The sequence below is a fragment of the Trachemys scripta genome, chromosome 1 (genome assembly GCF_013100865.1).
Source record: "Trachemys scripta elegans isolate TJP31775 chromosome 1, CAS_Tse_1.0, whole genome shotgun sequence".
Lineage (NCBI taxonomy): Eukaryota > Metazoa > Chordata > Testudines > Emydidae > Trachemys > Trachemys scripta.
This window is the reverse complement of record NC_048298.1, coordinates 42,711,446-42,737,301: the sequence shown is the minus strand read 5'-3', so window position 1 is coordinate 42,737,301 and position 25,856 is coordinate 42,711,446. Positions and strand designations below refer to the sequence as shown.

The 25,856-nt window shown below is 42.7% G+C and overlaps 1 protein-coding gene across 1 annotated transcript in view; it reads left to right on the top strand.

Annotated features, from left to right (window-relative positions):
* Positions 1 to 8,741: 8,741 nt before the first annotated feature.
* Positions 8,742 to 25,856, top strand: part of ING3 (inhibitor of growth family member 3) — a gene marked incomplete in the record, with an annotated part of 28,076 nt that continues 10,961 nt past the window's right edge. Inside the window, 5 exon segments of the mRNA XM_034768603.1 lie at positions 8,742 to 8,902; positions 9,040 to 9,111; positions 15,043 to 15,143; positions 21,194 to 21,259; positions 22,211 to 22,307. Of these exon segments, the coding sequence (XP_034624494.1) occupies positions 8,875 to 8,902; positions 9,040 to 9,111; positions 15,043 to 15,143; positions 21,194 to 21,259; positions 22,211 to 22,307 (364 nt within the window).

Genomic DNA, 25,856 nt, shown 5'->3' with positions numbered 1-25,856 from the left:
CTCTGGCTTTTTTGCCACCCCAGGCAAAAAAGCCTCCTGCCACCCCACTCCCCCGGAGCGCGGCAGGGGAGGGCAGCGAGCCCGCCGCGGCTCCGCTCTCCCTGGCGGCCAGAGCACTGGGGGGAGGGCAGCGAGCCCAGCTGGGGCCCCGCTCTCCCTGACCGGCCGGAGCCCCAGGAGGAGGGCGGAGAGCCCGGCCGGGGCTCCGCTCTCCCCGGCGGCCAGAGCGCCGGGGGGAGGGCGGCAAGCCCGCCGCGGCTTCGCTCATCCCAGTGACCAGAGCGCCGGGGGAGGGTGGCAAGCCCGGCCGGGGCTCCGCTCTCCCTGGTGGCCAGAGCGCCGGGAGGAGGGCGGCCGTCCCGCTCTTGGGCCGGAGCGCCACGCCACGCCACGCTGCGCCGCCCCCTTCCAGGTGCCGCCCCAAGCACATGCTTGGTGGGCTGGTGCCTGGAGCTGGCCCTGTGAATGGTGGAGGAACAAGCAAATGGCCTTATGTTAATTCATATAGCTAAATAGCAGTGATGGACCTCCTTCAAAGTCATCCTAATTACCTTTTGTTTCCTGAGGAACTCCAACTTGTCAAAAGATATGAAATTGTATAAAAGGTCCTTAGGTCCTGATTCTGTCATCTGAGATCTGCTTAAGCTTCATCAGGTGAAGTCTGAGTCGCAAGATTGAGGTCCCAGTTATGCTGGTACTCCCTGAAGGTGACATTGGATATAATCTATGAACTATTTCTGAAAGAACTCTTTGCAACCACAATGCTCACCATCTCTGCTATGAATTTGCACCTAAATGAATTGAACTCATGTCTGTATGTATATTGAACTTTTAACCATACTCTCTCTTTTGTTTTTTAATAAATTTTAATTTAGTTAATAAGAATTGGCTGTAGTGTGTATTTGGGTAAGATCTGATATATTCAATAACTTGAGAGGTAATATGTCTGATCCTTTGGGATTGGTAGAACCTTTTCTTTTATAAGATGAAATAAGATTTACAGAAATTTTCATCATATTTGACGTGGGTACCTGGATGGAGGCCTGAGGCTGGATCATTTTAAGGGAACTGTGTTGTTTGGACTTCTGAGTAACCAGTAAGGTAATAAAGAAACTGTTTTATGCTGGCTTAGTGAATCTAAGTATTGGAATATCCACCAGCTTTATGGGGTTTGTCTGCCCCATTCTTTGCAGTTCGCCCTAATTGAGTGACCATAGCTGGCCCCCATTAGGATTCCAGTCACAGATGTATTAGAATTTGAAAAGATACAGACAATGGCAACAAAAATGACTAGGGGCATGGAATAGCTTCCATATGAGGAGAGATTAAAAAGAATGGGACTTTTCAGCATGGAAAAGAGATGACTGAGGGAGGGCTATGATAGAGGCTTGTAAAATCATGACTGGTTTGGAAAGTGTTATTTGCAAACAGGAGCAGTTAACAGGGGAATTTTGCGATGGAGTTTAGAGGAGGAGTGTGGGGAAGAGAGGTTAGATACACTTAACATTCTTTAAACTTAAAGCCAAAACCACCCCCTGACAAAAACAAAACATCAACAAAGGAACGAGCTGCAGGAGTAAAAAGATAATGCGGGCAGAAGTTCAGCAACAGATTTGGGGCTATCCAGTTTACTGCATCCAATGCAGCATGTATGATCCTATGGGCAGGTGGCGTATGTATGCATTCAGTGCAAGGAGCTCCTGGCCCTCAGAGACAATGTATGGGCTTTGGAGACCAGAGTGGCTGAACTGAAGGAGCTAACAGAGACAAAGAGGTACATAGATGAGACTTTCTGGGACACTGTATAACGGTCCCATCCCTGATCTGACAGCCTCTGTGCTGTTGAGGAGGATGGTAGTCTCAGGGAAGGAGAACATCAAATGGGATCAGAGGGAAATGATCCCATAGTTGGGACCCTCCTTCCAGATGATGATGTGGTATTCTCTCGCACTGAGGATACCTGTCTGGGGAAGGGAACTGCAGTTATTAGGAAGGGACAAGTATTAATAATGGGTGATTCGATCATTAGAAACATAGATAGCTGGGTTTGTGATGACTGGGAGAACCACATGGTGACTTGCCTGCCTGGTGTGAAGGTTGCGGATCTCCCGAGACATCTAGATAGACTTATGTGTAGTGCTGGGGAGTAGCCGGTAGTCGTGGTACACGTAGGTACCAATGACATAGGTAAAAATTGGCGAGAGGTCCTGGAGACAAAATTTAGGCTGCTAGGTAAGAGATTGAAGTCCAGGACCTCCATGGTAGCATTCTCTGAAATGCTTCCAGTTCCACACGCAGGGCTAGTTAGACAGGCAGAACTGCAGGGTCTCAATGCATGGATGAGACGATGGTATAGGGAGGAGGGGTTTCGATTTATTAGGAACTGGGAAAGCTTTTGGGAGAGGGGGAGCCTATACAGGAAGGATGGGCTCCACCTAAACCAAAATGGAACCAGATTGTTGGCACTTAAAATTAAAACGGTCATAGCAGTTTTTAAACTAAGGGCTGGGGGAAAGCCAACAGGTGCAGAGGAGCACGTGGTTCGGACAGAGGCATCCCTTAGGGGAGGATCTATTAATGGAGATTCTCTATGTCCTAGTATGGAGGAGAGGATGGAAAGATGACAAAATACAGGTATCAGAGGGGTAGCCGTGTTAGTCTGGATCCGTAAAAAGCAACAGAGAGTCCTGTGGCACCTTTAAGACTAATAGATGTATCGGAGCATAAGCTTTCGTGGGTGAATGCCTACTTCGTCGGATGCATGTAATGGAAATTTCCAGGGGCAGGTATAAATATGCTGGCAAGAATCAGTCTGGAGATAACGAGGTTAATTCAATCAGGGAGGGTGAGGTCCTCCTCTAGCAGTTGAAGTGTGAACACCAAAGGAGGAGAAACTGCTTCTGTAGTTGGCTAGCCATTCACAGTCTTTGTTTAATCCTGATCTGATGGTGTCAAATTTGCAAATCAAGTGAAGCTCAGCAGTTTCTCTTTGGAGTCTGGTCCTGAAGTTTTTTTGCTGTAAGATGGCTACCTTTACATCTGCTATTGTGTGGCCTGGGAGGTTGAAGTGTTCTCCTATGGATAGTAATTCTATGCTCTAATAATAATATAGCACTAGGAATATATTACTAACCACGGGAGTAGGATGGTAATAGTGACGGTGAAATGCTCAGGGAGATTAGAGAGACTATTAAAATAAAAAACTCAATAATTATGGGGGATTTCAACTACCCCCAAATGTTATGCTTATACAAAGCACACGAGATTTTTTTATAGGGGAGAAGACGACACGCCGCATTTATTGAGAATACAGCAGTTCGCATATGCTTTTTAGTCACACATATACATGCCATGCACACTGTCCTGCCAGTCGATGTTATAGTTACAAGTCCAGATCAACCTAGTGGCCAGCTAGGTTGATCACCGGTAGGGAGAGCCGGGTTCCGTCAGTCACGACACGATGCTTCAGGGAAGTCTTGCTAGGACGAAACGAAAGTTTCATGGCAAGGCAACCTGTTTTTATAGTGATTTTTCTTCATCGGGACCAATGAGTTTTGCTTAGTTATGCTGTAATTAATTGTTGTTTGACAAGTGCTTGTTTTCTTAAATTGTTCTTTTTATTTTTTTATTACAGCTATTTTGTCCTCATTGGTAGGTGCCTGTCTCATTTTTAGAGTTTTAATCTGCTCTTCTCTGACATTTCAATAGGAGCGTGTTGCAGCCTCCTGGCGCCCTTGCGTCTGTCTCTGGTTCCCTTCTTGTAATCTGGTTCAGCGATGGCCTTTACATTTATTTCTAAACACATACATTCCTCATTTACACACAAAACAGAATTAATTTACACAGAACATTTTGAACAGGAACATCAAATTTCAATGCAAAAGAAAGACAATCATTGCATTTTTTTACTTATTTTAAAATGCTAAACCTACAACAAATTGGTGACCCTCAAAGGTCGGCTACTGCCTTGAAATCAGCCCAGACACAAATTCTGGCTGATGTGTTCTGTCACTATTTTAGCCTCTGATCCTACCTCATTTTCACTGGCTTTCACTATGTTAGATGTCCAATAACCACCAACCTTCTTGGTGAAAACTGAAACAAATAAGTCATTAAGCACCTCTGGCATTTCCACATTTTCTGTTATTGTTCTTCCCCCCTCCCCCCCGCCGCATTGAGTAACAGGCCTACCCTGTCCTTGGTCTTCCTCTTGCTTCTAATGTATTTGTAGAATGTTTTCTTGTTTCCTTTTATGTCTCTAGCTAGTTTGATTTCATTTTGTGCCGTGGACTTTCTAATTTTGTCCCTGCATACTTGTGTTATTTGTTTATATTCATCCTTTGTAATTTGACCTAATTTTGTCCCTGCATACTTGTGTTATTTGTTTATATTCATCCTTTGTAATTTGACTTTTTGTAGGACTCTTTTTTGAGTTTCGGATCATTGAAGATCTCAGGGTGGTCTCTTGCCATACTTTCCTATGCAGTGGGATAGTTTGCTTTTGCACCCTTAATAATGTGTTTTTGAAAAACTGCGAACTCTCTTGAACTGTTTTTCCCCTTAGACTTGCTTCCCATGGGATTTTACCTACCAACTCCCTGAGTTTGCTGAAGTTTGCCATTGTCTTTATTTTACTATTCTCCCTCCTACCATTCCTTTAAATCATGAACGCTACCATTTCATGATCACTTTCCCCCAAGCTGCCTTCCACTTTCAAAATCTCAACCAGTTTCCCCCACTTGTCAAAATCAAATCTAGAACAGCCTCTCCCCTAGTAGCTTTCTCCACCTTCTGTAATAAAAAATTGTCTCCAATACATTCCAAGAACTTGGCTAATCTGTGCCCTGCTGTGTTATGTTCCCAACAGATGTCTGGGTAGTGGAAGTCCCCCATTACCACCAAGTCCTGTGCTTTGGATGATTTTGTTAGTTGCTTTAAAAAAGCCTCATGCACCTCTTTTTCCTGGTGAGGTGGTCTGTAGTAAATCCCTACCATGACATCACCCTTGTTTTTACCCCTTTTATCCTTACCTGGTAGAAATGGTTTCCTCACACACAACTTGAAATTGCCCCATGACAATCCCCCAAATCTGTACAGGAACTCCTCACTTAAAGTCATCCCGGTTAACGTAGTTTTGATGTTAAGTTGCTGATCAATTAGGGAACATGCTCGTTTAAAGTTGTGAAATGCTCCCTTCTAACGTCCTTTGGCAGCCACCTGTTGTGTCCACTGCTTGCAATCCGTTGCAGCTAGCTGGTGGGTGGTTGGAACCAGGGTGGACCAGCAGCCCCCCTCATCAGCTCCCCCTATCAGCTCCTCACTCCCCTAAATTCCCTGTGCAGCAGCTGTCCCTCCCCCCCACTGCTATGTGCTGCTCCTGCCCTCTGCCTTGGAGTTGCTCCCAGAGACTCCTGCTTGCTGTACAGGGGGAGAGGGGCTTATGTCAGGGTGTCTCCCCCTGCACCCTGCTTACCCCATCTTCCATAGAGCAGGGGGGGACACACAACTAGGGTGACCAGATGTCCCGATTTTATAGGGACAGTCCCGATTTTTGGGTCTTTTTCTTATATAGGCTCCTATTACCCCCCACCCGGTCCCGATTTTTCACACTTGCTGTCTGGTCACTCTACACACAACAGACGGAGGGAGCTTCTAGGCAGTAGCTGCCGGTCTCAGGTCTCAGCAAGCTGATTTAATTAAAAAGGCAGTGTACTTAAGCCTGGGGCCAGCTACTTAAAGGGGAAATGAGCATTTTTTCTCTCACACACAGGGCCTGTGTCTCTGTCTGCCCTCCCTCTTTTCCTGCTGCCTTGTAGAGTGTTGTGAGGGCCCTCCCCCTGAGGGCTCAGTCAATTGCTAGTTCATTTAGCAGTAAGGCATTCCCTGGGAAATATCCCACCCTTTTCCACCCTCTAACTTCACCACCTCAACCAAGCTTCACAAACATCACTGCTGTGTACCAGTATTAAATTGTTTATTTAAAACTTATACTGTGTGTGTGTGTGTGTGTATATATATATATATATATATATATATATATTATTTATATATATAAAATTTCCCTGGAACCTAACCCCCTCATTTGCATTAATTCTTATGGGAAAACTGGATTCGCTTAACATCGTTTCGCTTAGTCACATTTTTCAGGAACATAACTACAACGTTAACTGAGGAGTTACTGTATTATGTCCCTAGCCCTACATATCAGAAATTGCACTTGGAAGACTGGATAGCTCAGAGGATTGGAGTACAGTACTTTTCATCTCTAAATCTTCTGGTTGATAGTGACTGAACGAATTACCATCTATCAAATGTTAATGTACCTATATGAAATTAGTTGATGGTCTCAGACAAATATCCACACCACGACAACCACCATCTTAGCTGGCACTAATTGTTACTTGTTCACAGACTAGCTAAAGACAGAATGAGTATGGAGACTGATCACCTAACTGCAATCCTTCCTGAAAGAGCTAATGCTCATTGTCAGGGCAGCGTGGAGACGCTTCTATGACCCATGGTATATAGAACTCTTCAAAATTGCTTAGCTTTTTATATATGGGCTTGGTAAATGTCCTTTTCTCCCCCCAGTAAATGTCAATTTCACCATACACAAATAAATCCAGGAAAAAAATACTGTATATCCATTAATGATAATTGAAATTTACAGATAGGTAATGTAAGAAAAATGATGCTTGAGAACTTATTAGGTTATGATTTAGGGATATTTACTTTGTATATTTTGACCTGTGATGTTAACAGTTTGTATTTTAAGTTACAAAGCTTTAACTTTTTGAATCTCGTCTGTCATTAAATAATTATTAACATCCCTTATTGTCGGATCCCTTTATAATTTTCTGTAACTGTGAATTGTGAATAAAAATAAAAAATGCTTGAAATAAACAAATATCTATTGAAATGATAAAAAAAAAAAAATTCTGCCAAGCCTATCTTCATGTAACTGAAATCCAGCTTTGAAGGGTTTCCACTCAAATTTTCATTATAGAGCTCTTTACCCCTTCTTTTGATGCATTTGGTACAAGTCACTGGACGGAAACAGGATAATGTACTGGGTGGACCACTGGTCTTGTGCTGGTATGGCAATTCGTATGCTGCTAACAAACCAATACCACTTGCAACTCCTCCCCTCCCCCGGCAAACTCCAACTATTTACATTGTAAGTTGTTTGGGGCAGAGATCATCTTTTTGTTCTGTTAGTACAGTGCCTAGTGTAATGCAGACCTGTTACATGACTAGGGCTCTTAAATTCTCTGGTAATAAATAATAATAATAATAATAGAAGAGCAAAACCCACTGTTCTTTGGACTGAGATGAAAACTTCATTCCAAAATAGCAACAAAGAGTCCTGTGGCACCTTAAAGACTAACAGATGTATTGGATCATAAGCTTTCGTGGGTGAATACCCACTTCGTCAGACACAGCACCCACGTATTCACCCACGAAAACTTATGCTCCAATACATCTGTTAGTCTTTAAGTGCCACAGGACTCTTTCTTGCTTTTTACAGATCCAGACTAACATGGCTACCCCTGTGATACTTCATTCCAAAATGACATTTTTGTAGAAAATGAAAGAAAGATTATAGTGGAATTGAACAAGTTTCATTACCTTTGTGGTAGGACCATTGTTTCCTATACATAGGACCTGACCCAGAGCTCAGTGAATTCAATGGAAAGATTCTCACTGACTTCAGTGGGCTTAGGGTTGGGGCCATGTCATATTTTATATAATATCTGAGTATGGACAGTGGCAGTTTCATATTAGTCCATTCATGTGATAATATATGGAGTTATGTGAATAATACATTTGGTGCTTATACAGTATATTTATTTGTTACATAGATATTGTGGACCCATGTGGGGTTAGCGCATTATTGCCAACTCCAAGTATTCAGAAATGAAGTCATGCCCTAAAATATCCCTAGTTTGGTTTAAAAAACCATGAGGTTTAAAATAAAATACATTTTTATTTGCCATCTGTTTTTTGGGCCTTTTGAGACACACCAAGGTTACATTTTCAACTTTTTTTTTTTTTGCCTGCAACCAGAGGGCTAGAACTATACTTTTTTAAATTATTAAAAAAGACAGCTGACATTATTATCAAATAACATGACTCCAGGAATCGAGGCTTTAAGAAAAACAGTAAATACCATGAGAGTTGGCAATGATATGGCTACCTCTGGCTCGCAAGTTTTTAAGAGGGAACGTCAACGTGTGACACAAGCCTCTGTTTGCCTTGTGGCCAATAATGCCATGCACCCAGTGATGCCCAGGGGCGAGGAGGCACAGCGCTGCCCGTTCAGGTTTGGGCCGTGGCTCTCCAACAGCACCGAGAGACAAGAGAGAGCGACGGGCACTGGAACCTACTGCACGAGGCTGGCGCGCCTGCTGAAGGACAGGGCGAGACAGCGAGCCGGGGCGGAGACTGAGCGCACGGGGACAGGGCGCTGGGGCCAGTGCCGGGCCGTGTAACGCTCCCCAGGGCTTGACACCGCCGCGCCACGCGCTCCTGATCCCGCCAGCCTCCTTCCACGCAATGGAACTTCTAGTTGGCCCCGCCCCTCAACCCAAGAGCGAGCCCGCTGCTGCTGCTGGCGGTGCATTGTGGGACATGTAGTCCCTGCCCCCTCCTTCACACGGCAACTACGTTTCCCAGGATGGTGCGGGCGGGCGCCAGCCGCCGCGTACGTCAGAGGCTCAGGCAGCCAATCGGCGCTGGGCCGGAGCGAGCCCCGTCCCCCGCCAATGTTGTTTTCGCCGAGTCGAGCTGCTGGTGTTGTTGGCGGCGGCGCCATATTGGAAGGGACGATCCCCCGTTAGCGAGAAGCCCCTTAGCGCTGGCCTCGCCGCCGCCATGCTGTACCTGGAGGACTATCTGGAGAGTGAGTGTGCGCGGGGCGGGGGTCCCGGCCGGCCGGGTGGCCGAGCGGGGCGGGGGCGGCAGCGCGGGGGGTTCCCCCTCCCCCTCCCATGGCGGTGATTGACTCCTCTCTCCCCCCTCCCCTCTGTGTCCCCGCAGTGATCGAGCAGCTACCCATGGATCTGCGCGACAGGTTCACCGAGATGCGCGAGATGGATCTGCAGGTGCAGAGTACGTGAGCCCCGCCTCCTCCCGCCCACGCGCCCAGCCCGCCAGCGGGGGCGGACCAGCGCGCTCAGCCCCAGGCGCTGCGGGCCGCCGGCGGCAGTGCGACTCGTACCGCCTCCCGGGAGCGGCCCGGGCTGACCCCGCGGGGCTGAGCCGGCCCGGAGGGGGGAGCTCGCCGCGGGCCGAGCCCGGGGCACTCTCCTGCCCAGCGAGCGGGCGGCGGGCGCTGCGGGACGGGAGCCCGCGCAGCGCAGGGTCCGCGCGGGGCTGGGGAGCAGCCGGGGCTCCTCACGCAGCGAGGGGCGGAGCGTGCTCGGCGGAAATGTGCCGAGCTGTTTCCCTTCCGTCACCGGCTGCCTCGTGACCCCGAGCAGCCCGCGGGGCCGGGCGAGCGCCGGGTGTGTGGAAGTGGCACCGGGTTGAATTCGGGTCGCCAGATGACCAACGGCAATGACAATGGGCAGGAGTTTCACTGCTGGGTCTTGTGCTGCTCCCTAGGGCAAGACAAGGTGGCACGTCCCAAACTGCATTTCTGGCCCTCAAGTCCCTGGCAGCGGGCTGGAGCTTCAGCTGCCCCCTCCTCACCCCAGCAGGAGGCTGAGTGAAGCCTCTGAAACTTTCCTGGCCATGCTTGGTGCAGGTGCTCCCTGCAAGTCCCCTTCCACTTCTGCTGGCACCCTACCTGTGCTTTGTCAGACATTCCACACTTCTTTAGATATCTTCTTGGTATTCATTTTTGCTGTCCACTTATGGCTCAGTCACTATATTTCCTTTTTTTAAGGCTGTCAAGTGGTCTAAAAAAATTAGTTGTGATCATGCAATTAAAAAATTAATTGTGATTAATCACACTGCTAATACACCATTTAAATATTTTTGGATGTTTTGTACTTTTTCAAATATATTTATTTCAATTACAACACAGAATACAAAGTGTACAATTCTCACTTTATATTTATTTTTGATTACAAGTATTTGCACTGTAAAAAAAACAAAAGAAATAGTATTTTTCAATGCACGTAATGCAAGTACTGTAGTGCAATCTCTTTATTATGAAAGTTGAACTTACAAATGTACAATTTTGTACAAAAAAACTGAATTAAAAAATAAAATCTAAAATTTTAGAGCCTGCAAGTGCACTCAGTCCTACTTCTTGTTCAGCCAATCGATCAGACGCAAAAGTTTGTGTGTATTTGCAGGATTTTGGAAGGCACTTCAGATTCTTAAATCTTCGGTCGAATGCTGTAGCTGTCTTTAGAAATGTGTGTCCCCTGCTCTGTTTTACCCACATTCTGCCATATATTTCATGTTATAGCAGTCTGGAATGATGACCCAGCACATGCTTTTCATTTTAAGAATGAAAAACTTTCACTGCAGACATGACAAAATGCAAAGAAGGTACCAATGTGAGATTTCTGAAGATAGCTACAGCACTCTACCCAAGGTTTAAGATCTGAAATGCCTTACAAAATCTGAGAGGGATGAGGAGTGGAGCATGCTTTCAGAAGTCTTAAAAGAGCAATACTCAGATACGGAAACTACAGAACCCAAACCACCAAAAAATAAAATCAACCTTCAGCTGGTAGCATTTGACTCAGATAATGAAAATGAACATGCATCGGTCTGCTTGCTTTGGATTGTTATCAAGCAGAATCCATCATCAATATGGACGCATGTCCCCTGGAATGGTGGTTGAAGCATGAAGGGACATAAGAATCTTTAGCGCATATGGCATGTAAATATCTTGCAATGCTGGCTACAACAGTGCCATGAGAACACCTGTTCTTACTTTCAGATGACATTGTAAATAAGAAGAGGGTAGCATTATCTCCCATAAATGTAAACAAACTTGTTTGTCTTAGCAATTGGCTGAACAAGAAGTAGGACTGAGTGGACATGTAGGCTTTGAAGTTTTACATTGTTTTTGAGTGCAGTTATATAACAAAAAAAATCTACATTTGTAAATTGTACTTTCACGGCAAGGAGCTTGCACTACAGTGAATTGAAAAATACTATTTCTTTAGTTTATCATTTTTACAGTGCAAATATTTGTATTAAAAATAATATGCACATTGATTTCAGTTACAACACAGAATACAATGTATATGACAATGTAGGAAAAAATCCAAAATGTTTAATAAATTTCAATTGGTATTCTGTTGTTTAACAGTGCAATTAAAACTGCGATTAATCACGATTAATTTTTGTGAGTTAATTGCATGAGTTAACTGCAATTAATCAACAGCCCTGCTTTTTTGGTTTTCCGGGCCTCTGCCTTTTGGACTCCCTTGAGCAGTGGTTGTCTGTAGGGCTTCTGTGACAGGATACCACAGAGAGATTTTTGGCATAATTCTTCACAAAGCCTCTTCTTTCTCTGTGACAAAGTTGTGAAGCATCGTGCTTTAAATAATTTTACTTTGATTTTTCGATATGTTGTCTGTTGATTCCTCAGAAAGGGAGGAAGACAACTCAGTAGCATCAGAGTACATCCTTGAGACAGACTGTAATGGATGAGCAAGTTAACTGGTTTGGGCATGCAGTGTAGATGTGTTAAATCCATTTGCAGATGTAACCAGTTAACTCAAGTATGGTGGGGAACATCACCTTGAGGCAGAACCCTGAAGATTTCTATAAGTCTAGCAATAGGTCAGACCATAGGCTCTTGAAGTAAAAGCCTGAGCCAGTCTTGATCTGTAAGCATTGGGACTTCATGTTGCCTGGTGAGTCTGGTTGGTCAATTTCAATCTGTTGAAGCATGCTGAACCAGGCCTCTAAAACCAGGGACTCTGAGGTGTGTCTCAGCCTTAGTGCTCTCTAGGCTTCATGGCTTGAAGGCATTGGTACAGAATTATGGCTTGTTAAGTAAAGCATTGCTTCTCCTTAAAATGTCAATAGGTGGCACCAAGAGAGGACCAGCAGCCCTTTGACTTGGGCAGCTTCAAATTGAGACCACAAATATCTTTCTCCCATTCATGATCAGGTGCTGCTTTGGAAGCTGGTGAATCTCTTCACACAGTTAGAGCATTTTTATACCAAGATTAGCCTCAGTGTTCTGGGAGTCAACAGAAAAAACTTTGACCCAGACCTTGGTTACCCCAGTGAATCTTGTGCAGTTGGTGTCAAAGCCTCCCAAAGCATTGTAGAAATTCCAGGCACTCTTTTTCTCTCTTCCAGTCCAGCTGCTTGTGATCATAGTTGCTAGTTGGACATCACAGATAAACCAGAGGACTGTTGGAATGTGACAAGACAGTGACTCAATGCGAGGGTCCCACTTTCCCAAAACTTTTAAAACTGCTGTGTAAGTCAGCTGACTTGAGTTGGTGCTGGCTTAGAAATTTACAAGAGCCACAACTGAGACATACCTGGGCCAGGAACCCCCTTCTGTTAGAGTTAAAATTACTCTTGCACCATATCTTTGACCTGGGGGACTGAGGACCTCTCATTACTAGGTAGTCATGGAAAAAGTATAACATGGCTGGCTGTTTTGCACATCACCCCATGTGAGGCAGTCATGGCCAGAGCAAAGAACAGCTGAATGGTGACCAGACTCCTGAGCCTCAGCATGGGAATTTGTTCAAAGTGAAGTGTTTAAAGTCTTTAACGTCAATCCTTCAAGTCATGGATTACCAGGCCTATGTAGCCAAAGGCCAACGTCTGGAAAATGCCTCTGCCCTGGTAGAATCCTTTACCCAGGAGAAGCGCCACAGCCTTTAAAAAGTTGGCCCATAAGGGCTGCTATCAGAGGATCAAGAAAAAGTTGGAGGATGTATCCTGTACCAGGCCTCTTTGAGGACTTAAGAAGACAAAGGATGGAAAGGCCACCCTTCATTCTCTTGGGCCCCCTCCCACAAAGGAGGGATGGGAAAACCTGTGTTTCAAAAGCAGCCTTCTATAACCAGGACGGATTTCAAGGCAACTTAGCTTCACAGTGAACATCAGCTGTGGTCAAAAGATACTAAACAAGCAAAAAAAGTTGGCTTTTTTAATGGTTCTGGAGTATTTAGATAGCTGGCCTCTTTATTCCTTTGAATACATTTATTGTCTTGGTGAGAAAGGGAGAATAAGACCTTTGGGCATATTGGTCATGAGCCATTGTTGTCTGGGCTATAAGACTAGGTTTTCAAAAGCCCTTAATATATAATGGGATATTGTCTGCCTGGCATCTTAAAAGCCATTTCCCCAAAGGATTTAAAAAAGCAAGTGGAAATTGTTTGGTTTACACATAGGCATGCATAGATCCCTTGATTTGCCCTGCACAGAAACTACTTGACTACATTTTTCTTCTATTTAAGTTCAATTAAAGGCTTATCCAGTCTGGGTCTATGTGGTAGCTTTTTCAGCCTGTGATAAACTGCTGTCTCTGCAGCTGCTTGTCAGGTTCTTGTAGGGCTTGACATTCTTCGGAATCTCCTTAAGATAGGTCTGAAAAAAGCTGATGACGTTTCTTCTTGAACCATGCAGTACATGTGAGTCCAGTTTAATTATATGAAAGTTAACTTTCCTGATGGTTGTGACATCAGGTTCTGGTGACTGGAATACCTTACCCCAAATTTTAGAAGGTTGAGCTATAGACTCATGTGAGACTCCTTTCTGAGGTGTTGTCAGAGTTCTATACTGATGAGCCTCTCATCTTTCCAGCACTATTTCCAGGGCTCGTGCCCATTTTTGTGAGACTCTTTTCTATATGCTGGACGCCAAAAGATCTCTCTGGGGTTTTACATGGAGTGACTAAATCCCTTAGAAAGCCAGTTCCACTTCATATTTTGACTCCATTTTCTGTACAATCCAGCAATTAGAGCTGGAAATTGTTTGCTGTGAGATCATATTTTGCAAGTGGCTGGCCTGAAACTGGAAGTGTGTGGCCAAGGTTCATGCTGTTGAGACTGGGTGACCTCAGCTGTTGCACCTGAAAATGTTTCTATCTTAGATCATGTGCAAAGTAGTCACATTGTTCTTGTTCCATACGTTTTATCAAATGCTGTAACTTGGATTTGGCCTGTTGGTCTCTAGGTCTTGCAGAATCTAATTCCAAAATAAGGAAACCTGAACTTTTCTTGCCCTCTTGATTTTTGTTGTTTTTTTTGGTGGGGGCTGTCCCCTATTTCAGCTGATCAAATGCTTTTGAAAGTTTTTGTTTGTCTAATCACTACCTGGGGCTGAAGTATTGAGCTTGATGCTTTTGGGAGATTTCCATTCCTTGTTTTAACAAGTAAACCAAACACGGCATTTTCCTTGTTCATTCTGATGGCTGTGGAATTAGTGGCTTTAGTTTTTCCTTTTGTGACTTTTCTCTCAAGCTGTAGATGTCACATAAGTCCAAATCCTTCCTCGGGTGGTATCTGGCAAGAATGGGGAATTACTTCGCAATTCTACTTCATTGAGGATACCATTCTGGCAGGACTTTCACATAGTTTCCCACTTCCTCGCATAGTTGGAGAAGAACTTCATTTGAAGGTGACGGGTTTTCCTCGTCTCTGCCTGTTGCTCTACTTTTTTGAGGCACTCATTTTTAAATTATTTGGGTTTGTATCTGACTTGATTTCTTAGGAGGATACTTTGTTTCCTGCTCAAATTGTAATTGGCTGGAAAGTTCCAAGGTCAGCAGTTCAAAGCTGGGTGAGGAGTTTGGGGCTTGCTTCAGCTTGCTGCCACTGGTCTTAAGGACAAAAAAACCCTTTAGAACTTGGAGCCCTGCTTGTCTCATGCTGGAGAGCGCAATATCCTGGAGTGAGAATCCTACCCAAGTGACTTCCAAGAAGCAGAATTGCAAGGCAAATAATTCTCTCCCTCACTCGGCTGCTTGTTTTTTCTCTAGTGGCTTTGATTAAAACATGCAAATTCTTCTTGGTTTAAGGAAGAACCCACCAACCTGTACAAAATGTATAGCATTTGTATATGTGAGATCGTAACACGCTTTTAATCTTCTGTGTGCTGCAGATGCAATGGATCAACTAGAACAAAGAGTAAATGAATTTTTTATGAATGCAAAGAAAAACAAACCTGAATGGAGAGAAGAGCAAATGACGTCAATCAAAAAGGTAAGGACATTACAGGAGTGGGGCATGTTTTAAAAAAATATATAACTCAGAGATTGGTAGTTTAATATTAATTTCCCTTAATTTTGACTGTAAAGTGTTGAGAACCGTGACCCGAATTAGGCTTTGAGTGTGGCAAATTGCACTTGCTAAGAAAAGGAAAGTTAGCACTAATCAAGAAGCTTTCCTCCAATTTTTTTTGTCAGTACAGTCTAGTGTTTGTTTGAAATGCTAGGAATATGAAGTGACATCAGCCAGTCCGGTCAGTGATACGGTGATTATTAATAATAAGAGCCACATCATCTCACCTTGTTTTTTTTTTCTCTCCGTCCCCCTGCTCCCATATGTGTAAGGGATGAAACAGAATAAATGGCCTGGCTTTCTTTGGAGGGACTTGTGCTGAGCCTTAGTAGAAGCATCTTCCCTTAGATGCTTCAGAAACCCTTATGTAAGGTGGGGCATGGATGCTTTCTGTCACTTTTACTCCACCCCAAATGACATCAGTGTTGTCAGTGTCAGTATTACATCCAATGGGTTGTATTCTTTGCCAACCTTTAGATGGAGCTGAATTGCTATAGGGTGATACTTTACCCGGAAAGTATCTGAAGGGACATTTGGTGAGGACCAGACCCAGGATCCACGGGGGGGATTTTTTATGGACCTATGGTCATCTGGGGTTGTGGTGGGCTATGCTTTCATGGGAGCCAATCTTGAGTCCCAACTGATTACAGATAAATTGCGTTTCAGCTTGTGGAGTTCCTTAGCCCTGCTCGGAACACAGAGGCCATGTCTATACTGCAGACCTGCAATGCTGCAGCTGTGCCACTGTAGTGAAGGTGCTTCTTATATCCACAGAAGGGGATTTTCCATCCACATAGGTAATCCACCTGAGTTCTTCTGTCGACCTAATTGCACCACAGTGGCAGTTAAGTTGACCTGATTAGGTTGCACAGGGCTCCCCAAGATGAAACTCAATTTATCCGTAATCAGTCAGGGATCGAGGTTATGAAAGCATAACCCACTCATAGCCCTGGATAACATGAGGTCCATAAGATTTTTCTCCTCTAGATCTTGTGTCTGGTCCTCACCAAATGAAATTTTTTCACAGCCCAGAGTGATGTAGTTAGGTCAATGTAATTTTTGGATGTGGACCAGGCCTCAGTGGTGGTTTGGTTCTATGCTTTTTTCACTGATGGTGTGAGAATGTCAGCTTCAGTGGTTTAGATAGAAAACCCAAATGTAAATATGTAATGAGACCACGTTGATCTGAGAGCAGGAAGCTAAAGGTCTTCTGAATTCTCTTTGTTCCTTAACTAACATGAATGGAATCCTTTATAATAGGGTGAAAACTTGATTCCATTGAAGTTAGTGGAAGTTTTTCCATTAACTTCAGTGGGGCCAAGACTTCACCCAATATGTTTGGCTAAGCAGGATAGTTTTCAGACTCTCTTGGACCTTTTTGCCGAGGAGGGCAGCTAAGTATTTGTGCTAGGAAGTTGCACTAGTTTAACAAATGTAGATTTTAAATCTGTCTAGTTAACCTGGTACAAATCCCTGTGTAAAGTTTACAAAATACAGCTAACTTGATAAGCAAGGCTTACACAGATTTTAAGTGTCTGTTTTTAGGGGTTTATACCAGTTTGACTAGATCAGTTTTAAACGTATTTAGTTAAATCAGTGCAGTTTTCTACTATAGACAGAGCCTCATGGCAAGTTTACACTACAAAATTAAGTTGACCTAAGTTACGTCAACATACAGCCGCGGCAGTAATTAAATCGCTTTTGCATGTCCACACTATGTTCTTGTGTTGGTGTGCGCATCCTCACTAGTAGCGCTTGCATCGATGCAGAGAGCAGTGCAACATGTGTATCTATCCCACTGTGCAAGTTGCCACCATCTAGCGCAGGATGCTTTGGAAAAGCAATGCCTCCTGGGGCAAACAAATCACGCAGGGGTGAATGGGAACATGTTTTCAACGTTTAATGATACAGTTCTCTCCATCCCATAATTCTGTTTGCATCCCATAATATTTCGTGCCGCTCTACGCTTTTGTGATGAGGATTGTGAGCACAAGCCTGATCCTGCAGTATTTGCAATCTGCCAGTGGAGCTGTGGGGAACATGACGATTCCTTGGAGGCTAGCTTGCTGTGGGACATAGAAAGACACAATTCAAGGTTGTTGTTGGCATTCATTGAGGAACTGCGGACAGTGGAGCACTGGTTTTGGGCCCAAGAAACAAGCTCTAACTGGTGGGATTGTGTTGTTATGCAGGCCTGGGACAATGAGCAGTGGCTGAAGCACTTTCGGCCGTGCAAGGCCACATTCCTGGAAGTGTGAACGGAGCTTGCCCCAGCCTCTGGTGCAGCAATGCCAGAATGAGAGCTGCACTGATAGTGGAAAAGGAAGTGGTAATAGCTGTGTGAAAGTAGGCAATGCCCGATTGCTACCCATCAGTCAGAAATCAGTTCGGAGTTGGGTAATCCAAGTGGGGGTTGCTGTGATGCAAGTGTGCATTAATCGCGTCCTGCTACAAAGGATTCTGACTCTGGGCAATTTGCAGGACATAGCAGATAGTTTTGCAGCAGTGGAGTTCCTGAACTGTGGTTAGGCGATAGATGGCATGCATATCCCTATTTTGGCACTGGACCACCTTGCCACAAAGTATATCAACAGAAAGGACTATTTTTCTATCGTACTGCAAGCGCTAGTGGATCACCAGGGATGTTTTATCGACACACGCTGGTCAGAAAAGGTGTATGAAGCACACATAATTAAGAACATAGGCCTGCTCTGAGAGCTGCAAGCAGGGTCTTTCTTTCCAGACCAGAGGATTACCACTGGGAATGCTGAAATTCCAGTAGTGATCCTGGGAGACCCAGCCTACCCCCTTACTCCCATGACTCATGAAGCTGTACACTGGCCACCTCGACAGCAGCCAAGAGCACTTCAACTAGAGGCTCAGCAGATGTAGAATGACTGTTGAACGTGTCTTTGGCCGGTACTGTCTACTCAAGAGATTAGACCTCAGTGGAAAAAAACTCAATGATTATAGCTGCCTACTGTGAAGCAAAGGGAGAAAAGTTTCCGCTGCGGTGACGGGCGGAGGTGGAGTGGCTGTCTGTTAATTTTGAGCAGCCAGATACCAGAGCTATAAGAAGAGCTCAACAGGGAGGCTTTGAAAGACCATTTTAATAGTAAGCCACAGTAATGTGTGTTGCTGTAGTGTGCTCTGCCTGGCATTGCTTTTTTTGTTTTGTTTTGTTTTTTTTATTGTTTTTTGTTTTGTTTTGGGTGTTTTTGCACCCTAGTATGAACCTTGTAATGAGTATGTAGTAAAATAACATTGCAAATGCACTTATTGCTCATGTTAGCCCCAGCCACCCTATATTGTGAATTAATAAAGATGAATTAAGTTTCCAAACCCATGCAAACAGACACATTTCTAACTGAATGAAACTTTGTAAACAGAGGGAAAAGCACCTTTGAGGGGGAAAGAACAGTCATTTTCATTTCCCAAACACATTCACCAACTGTGTGTGTCTCAGGTCAGTGTATGTGCAGCCTGGATAGTCTGTGATCTCCCCTGGGGTGGAGTGATACAGGTATTGCTGTGTTCCCCGGTGCCATGTAGAATGTGGGGTGGGGAATAGGGAGGTTCTGGAATGCAGTTATCAATGGGCTGCAGAGGGAGACCAGGTTCAACAGACCCATGCTTAAGGTCAACAGGAGTCTCCAGCATGTCTGTTTGCCGCTAGAAAAGCGCTAGCATCTCCTACTGCATGTCTCTCTCTTTTTCCTGCGCTTTTCTCCTCTTCACTCTATCCCTGTCCATGCTGTCTTCAAGGGTGATCCTCCAAGCCCTGTGCTAGGTATCTGAAGCACCAGAGGCTTGCAGGTTCTCTTTGGAACATGTCATCCCATGTCCTCTTCTTTCTCTTTCTTATCTGGCTGAGCCATTCCGCTGGTGTGGATGGAGAGAACCACAAGACCACATTTCTAGCTGCAAAAGATACAGTGCACAGAGGGACTGTTGTGAGTGTATTCACAAGATAAATGGAAATGTGGTATAGTGAATTCACTCCCCTTGTTCCTGGGCATGAATATATGTGGATAGGGCAGTTGAACAATTTTCCGCAGGCGGTGGTTATTTTGCCTGAGGTTGTACTCCTGAGGGTAATGGAGGTTGAAAGGGAACAGCTCCTACACGCATCCGCCTGCACACCGGGTCCATATGCCGCTAGCCTGTGTGTTCCAATGCTGCCTGCTAAAGTAATTGCTCAGTGGTGTAAGAAAGTGTCCTACCGCAGTGGAAGAAATAAGGCAGCCTTCCCCAGAAATCTTCATCAGAGGATTACAGACTACCTCCAGAAAAGTTTCCTCAAGAACTCTGTGGAGTATTCATGGGGCATCCCAGTGCACATAAACTGTTCTGCAGGGCCCTTTCTACTGTACAGGGGAATGAGAAGCAGTGACTCTACCTCTGTTGGTTATTTCACCACCTCTTCTAGCATGAGTAAATGAACAGACCTGTCCCTTCAATATTAAAACAAACTGCATACTTACCAGAAGTTCCTTCCCCTGCATCAGGCTCGCCCGTGCTGGATTGTAGGGACTGGCTTGACTGCTCTGCAGTCAAAAACAGGTCCTTGCTCCCTGCACCACTGGATTCCCCAGTCGACTGTCCCCCATACTTCTCCTCCTCCTCCTTCCTCATCCAACGCCTTCTCCTCACTGTTCACTCTGGAAGCCTGTGACACCAGCTACCCTGAAGTATCCTTTGGGCTTGGTGGGCCACCGAATATGGCAAGCAGTGCTTTGTAAAAGTGGCATGTCTGCGACTCCACACCAGAGCGACTTAGCCCTCCATGCCTTCTGGTATGCCTGCTGCAGCTCTTTGGCTTTCGTGCGGCACTTCTGCTGGTCCCTCTTGTATCCCTTTTCAACCATGCCCCGTGCGATCTGATCGTAGATATACAGCGTTTCTATGGCTGGATCAGAGCTGTGCCTGCACAGCCTCTTCTCCTCACAGACTCTGGAGATCCACCACCTCCTGTGTACTCCAGACAGGAGTGTGTCTGCAGCGTGTAGCCAGCATGTTCAGCTGGGCAATTGCTAGATGAGCTCTCCACGTGGAGGAAACAGAAAATGGAATTTAAAAAATTCTTGTGCTTTAAAAGGGGAGGGGCATGTACCTCTGTACCTGGCCTCTGGACAGCAAAATTCTAAATGGTGACCAGATTGGTCATAGGTGGGGCATTGTGGGACACTTCCTGGAGGCCACTAAAGTCAATGTAAGTAACGCAGTGTCTACGCTGACAGTGTCGGCCTCACTGCATCTGCCTAACTACCTAAGCGCTATGCCTCTCCTGGAGGTGGAGTTACTAACTTGATGTAGTGGATGAGTTACATTAGCGGGAGCAACATTTTAGTGTAGGCGCTTACAAAGTTAGGTCAACGTAAGTGCCTTGCGTCAATCTAACTGTAGTGTAGACCAGGTTTCAGTGATGAATGTAACTCCCTTCAAAGCTTTATTCAGTTTGCTTTTTGAATGGCTAGGGTGCGGAACATACTATTTTAGAGGGTCAATCAGCAATCTACAATGAGTGATAATTATTCACTTTTTTTAAAAGATCCTTTTTGAAATGGCACACAATTTAACATGCTGGATATTAGCTATTCTGTCAGTTTATGTATGTGTTAATATAGAGTGGAACAAGTTGGCCCAGGTTTCCTTTCTCTCAGCAAACTAACTTGTGTAATGACACCATAATATAGCAGGGAGAATACATCAGCACTTTTGATACCTTGGTTCTGTTCTGTTGTTTTTGCTCTAGAAAAGATTAAAAATGTCAAGTAGGTATCACTTAAAAATGTAGGTGAATTAATCGTTGAGAGACTTGTCTTTATAGAATATTTTTTAAAGGCTAAGCAGTAAATTTTATCGGATTTGTAATTCACTATGAAATATAAATCAAAATGAGGAATTCAGTAATTATTCATAGAAGAACCACTCAAGTTATTTTGATCATTTTACCAAAAATCTCTTAACAGGATTACTATAAAGCTTTGGAAGATGCAGATGAGAAAGTACAATTGGCAAATCAGATTTATGACTTGGTAAGTAAACAAAGGGATTAAAGTGAATAACATGATTGTCTTAAGGAATTCTAAACTTTGTCATATGGGGTACCCTTTTATTATCTTACCTGCACATTACAGAAGTATTAACAAAAAGTTGTTACTATAGTAATGTATGAAAGGTAAACCTAACTTGTTTTAAAAAGTGAAAGTCACAGTTACAACTTAAACATCCATGTTTCCACTTCATTTAAAATATTTTGTTCTGTTTTATGCAAAAAGTATAGTGGTGTGGGTGAATGATGGACTGTCTTGCGCGCTCTCTCTCTCTCTCTCTCTCTCTCTCTTTTTTTTGGAAATGCCTCTGTGAATTTTATTGCATGTGTGCACAAGACAAACCTTTAATTATGGCTGTAATGTTGAATTTATACTCTTTAAATACAAAATAATTTAAAATCCTAACTCCATTAACAGAATAATATGGGGAAGATGAGGATAAATCAGATAAGTGCCTTTTTAATGTGTTGTGTGGGCTAGCAGAGTCTTAAATATCCTTATTATATATCCCTTGGGGGTACAAAATAAGCAAACTGAAAACCTGTACAATATGTTACAAAGGCACTTAATGATTTCTTGTCTGCCATTCTCTTTGCTGTTTTGTTAATGGATTTATAATCTTAAACTATCTTGGTGAGTTGATAATTGCTAAAATAGCTTTAATCTGCTAATATAATGACATACATTGTTTGTTAGTTCTGCTGTATGATTACAGATGGAATACAGTTTTTAAGTGCAGTGTTTTTTCTAAGGCATTGTATTATGCAGATTCCTTTTGTAAGTCCCTACATCACTGAAGTCTATCAAACTTCATTCTTCTAATGTATCTCATTAAATATTCAAAACTCTTAAATTCTCTGAAGAGTTGTAGAGTTTTATCACTGTTAAACAATTTCAAGTTTTGGAGGTCATCATTGATCTGCTTTAAAACAGGTAGACCGGCATTTGAGAAAGTTGGACCAAGAACTAGCTAAATTTAAAATGGAACTTGAGGCAGATAATGCTGGGATTACAGAAATACTAGAAAGACGTAAGTATACGCCATTATCTTTTGAAGAAAGTAACATTATGTTTGTCAAAAGAAGATCTTGCTAAAGGTTAGCAGTTTGTTTCTGCTTGTTTCCAAGATCTGTTTTGAGTTTAAACTTAAATGCTTTGTTTCTTATATTTTAAAAAGAGTTTCACGCCCTATCTAATTTTTTAAAACATCTTTATATGCTTAGTCATTGCCGCCTATATTACTATTTTAGTTATCTGAGAACTAGGTGTTTAGTTTCTTATATAACTAGGTTCAAATCAAGTTAAGTTAAGGCATTATCTATTAAATGTATCAGGTAATATGAATCATACATAAATAATTATAATAACATATAATGTTGCACAACTAAAAATTTATATTTGCTGTATAAATCAAATGTGTTATTAATTTAAGTTTTAAAAAACTGATCATTCTAGAAAATTCTACTGTCCAGAAGCTCAGGCCAATCAAACACTTCACTTGTCCAGAGCAGGTTAACTTACTTACTGCATATCAGACAACCTGCTCACCTGTACTTAAAATCCTAAATGCATTGACTGACTAGTGCATGTGACCCAAAGCGTAAAATGAAAACTAGCATTATGTCCATTTTTGTAAAGGGTGCTGAATGGCAATAGAAGTGGTTAAAAGAAATGCCTCGTTGGCTAAATTTCTTCTCTGGGTTGCCTCAAAGTTGTTATGCCCCCAAAAGCATTTTACAGAGTGCACTTGGGTAACTATTGCTACAAAAAAAAAACCTCTAATAATTTTCTTTGATTATCAAACTTAAGCTCCAGTCTGTCTTTGGACAAGTAACTTTACTTTTTTCATTGACTGGACTTAATCCTTTATGTTGATACATAATGCTTTTTGCTAGATTTGTTGCTAATCAAATGCTTAACAAACAGTATAATAGTAGCAATTATTGGTCCAGGAAGAACACTACACTAAACCCGTTTTATATATTTTGGGAAACAATTTGACACTTACAGTAAAAGATAATTGTTTTGTTTAGCTTGCAGTAGGACAACGTATATTAAAATCTTAAATGACTAAATACAACTACAGTAAATCTTACAGGAAAATTACTGTTTTAATTGTGGAACAGTGATTCAACATCTGCTTCCTTCAATCCTAGAACTAGTAAGACAGTAACTTAAGACAGATGAGAGAGGGATCAGAAAGATGAGCTTTCTGTTACTCATGACAAAACTAAATATTAAATATTTAGAAATCAAAATGTGCTTTGGCAGGTTTTATATCTCAACTTTTTTACCAAGTATTCAAAAATGAAATGTCAAATGTTCTAGTATTTTAGTGACCAAAGAATAAAGATATATAGTTGAGTGTTCACAAGAGGGCAAGCACTGAGCTAGTCCGTTACATGAGTAATGCTAGCATACCAAGAATATCCTAAAAATGTAACTTTGATGCTTAGTCCTTTCCTGTTAAAATGAATTCATTGGGTTTGTCTCAATCATCTGAGCACTGCTGTGTTCATTCCCAAATACCTACATTTAAAAAAAAAAAAAAAAAGTGGTGGAAGTGGTAGAGTAATTATTGAACTATAGTTCTTTTCTTGGATTATTTAGACAACTTTTCAGACTCTAATCTGTTGTCCTGTAATTAAATAAGTTAAAGTAGTAACTAACATTGATAGGATGATAGATTCCAGTCCATCCAAAATGATATTGCATACATTTGAACACACTCAAATGTTTTTTATTTTGTATATCGTCTGAACAATTGCTTTGTCATAAAGCCTCCCCTAGCACTTGATCGTGTGGCTTCCTTGAAGTCTAGTGTTACAAGAAACTTTGAGTCTTAAATATAAGATCTGCATCCTTTAGTTATTCCCTGAACTTGGAAATTCTTCCTTTTTTGGACCTATCTTTCTTTTCCAGCCAAAAGCAGATACTAGCTGAAGGTTTGCCTTAAAAATGCAGTTGTGTCCTAGTGTTTATCCAGTTCAATAGAGATTTTGGCTTTTGAGTGGTTTTTAATGGATTGAGACCTCTGGGACACACTGTGAAAAGTATTGTTGCTAAGGTCCTATCTTTTTGTAAAAAAATCTACCACAAATAAAAAATCCATGACCTATCATAAAACCATCTCAGAGCAAACCAGCAAGTACAGCATAGTAAAATGGCTTATCTGAATCTTCCAACTTCTGAGGCCTGATCTGAAGCTCACTGTAGTTAGTGGAAAGGTTCCCTTTGGTTTCAATGGGCTTGAATCAGTCCAGTGGTGTTTCAAATTCACTTGACCCTGAAGGTTGTCTATTTAGTGTTTTGGAGCGAGTGGAAACTCCTCACAGTTTGGATCAACAGACTTGTGCTCTCCTGGGGCTTGTTCTGGTGCTCTAAAAATAGCTGCATAGACAGTGCTTTGAAGTCCAACTCCTTTTCTAGGATTCCTGGCTAAAATGAATATAACTGTTTTTGTGGAGTTATTCTTTGTATTGTACAAAGACCAGGAGTACTTGTGGCACCTTAGAGACTAACAAATTTATTTGAGCATAAGCTTTCGTGGGCTACAACCCACTTCTTCGGATGGGTTGTAGCCCACGAAAGCTTATGCTCTAATAAATTTGTTAGTCTCTAAGGTGCCACAAGTACTCCTGGTCTTTGTACAATACAAAGAATAACTCCACAAAAACAGTTATGTTCATTTTAGCCAGGAATCCTAGAAAAGGAGTTGGACTTCAAAGCACTGTCTATGCAGCTATTTTTAGAGCACCAGAACAAGCCCCAGGAGAGCACAAGTCTGTTGATCCAAACTGTGAGGAGTTTCCACTCGCTCCAAAACACTAAATAGACAACCTTCAGGGTCAAGTGAATTTGAAACACCACTGGACTGATTCAAGCCCATTGAAACCAAAGGGAACCTTTCCACTAACTACAGTGAGCTTCAGATCAGGCCTCAGAAGTTGGAAGATTCAGATAAGCCATTTTACTATGCTGTACTTGCTGGTTTGCTCTGAGATGGTTTTATGATAGGTCATGGATTTTTTATTTGTGGTAGATTTTTTTACAAAAAGATAGGACCTTAGCAACAATACTTTTCACAGTGTGTCCCAGAGGTCTCAATCCATTAAAAACCACTCAAAAGCCAAAATCTCTATTGAACTGGATAAACACTAGGACACAACTGCATTTTTAAGGCAAACCTTCAGCTAGTATCTGCTTTTGGCTGGAAAAGAAAGATAGGTCCAAAAAAGGAAGAATTTCCAAGTTCAGGGAATAACTAAAGGATGCAGATCTTATATTTAAGACTCAAAGTTTCTTGTAACACTAGACTTCAAGGAAGCCACACGATCAAGTGCTAGGGGAGGCTTTATGACAAAGCAATTGTTCAGACGATATACAAAATAAAAAACATTTGAGTGTGTTCAAATGTATGCAATATCATTTTGGATGGACTGGAATCTATCATCCTATCAATGTTAGTTACTACTTTAACTTATTTAATTACAGGACAACAGATTAGAGTCTGAAAAGTTGTCTAAATAATCCAAGAAAAGAACTATAGTTCAATAATTACTCTACCACTTCCACCACT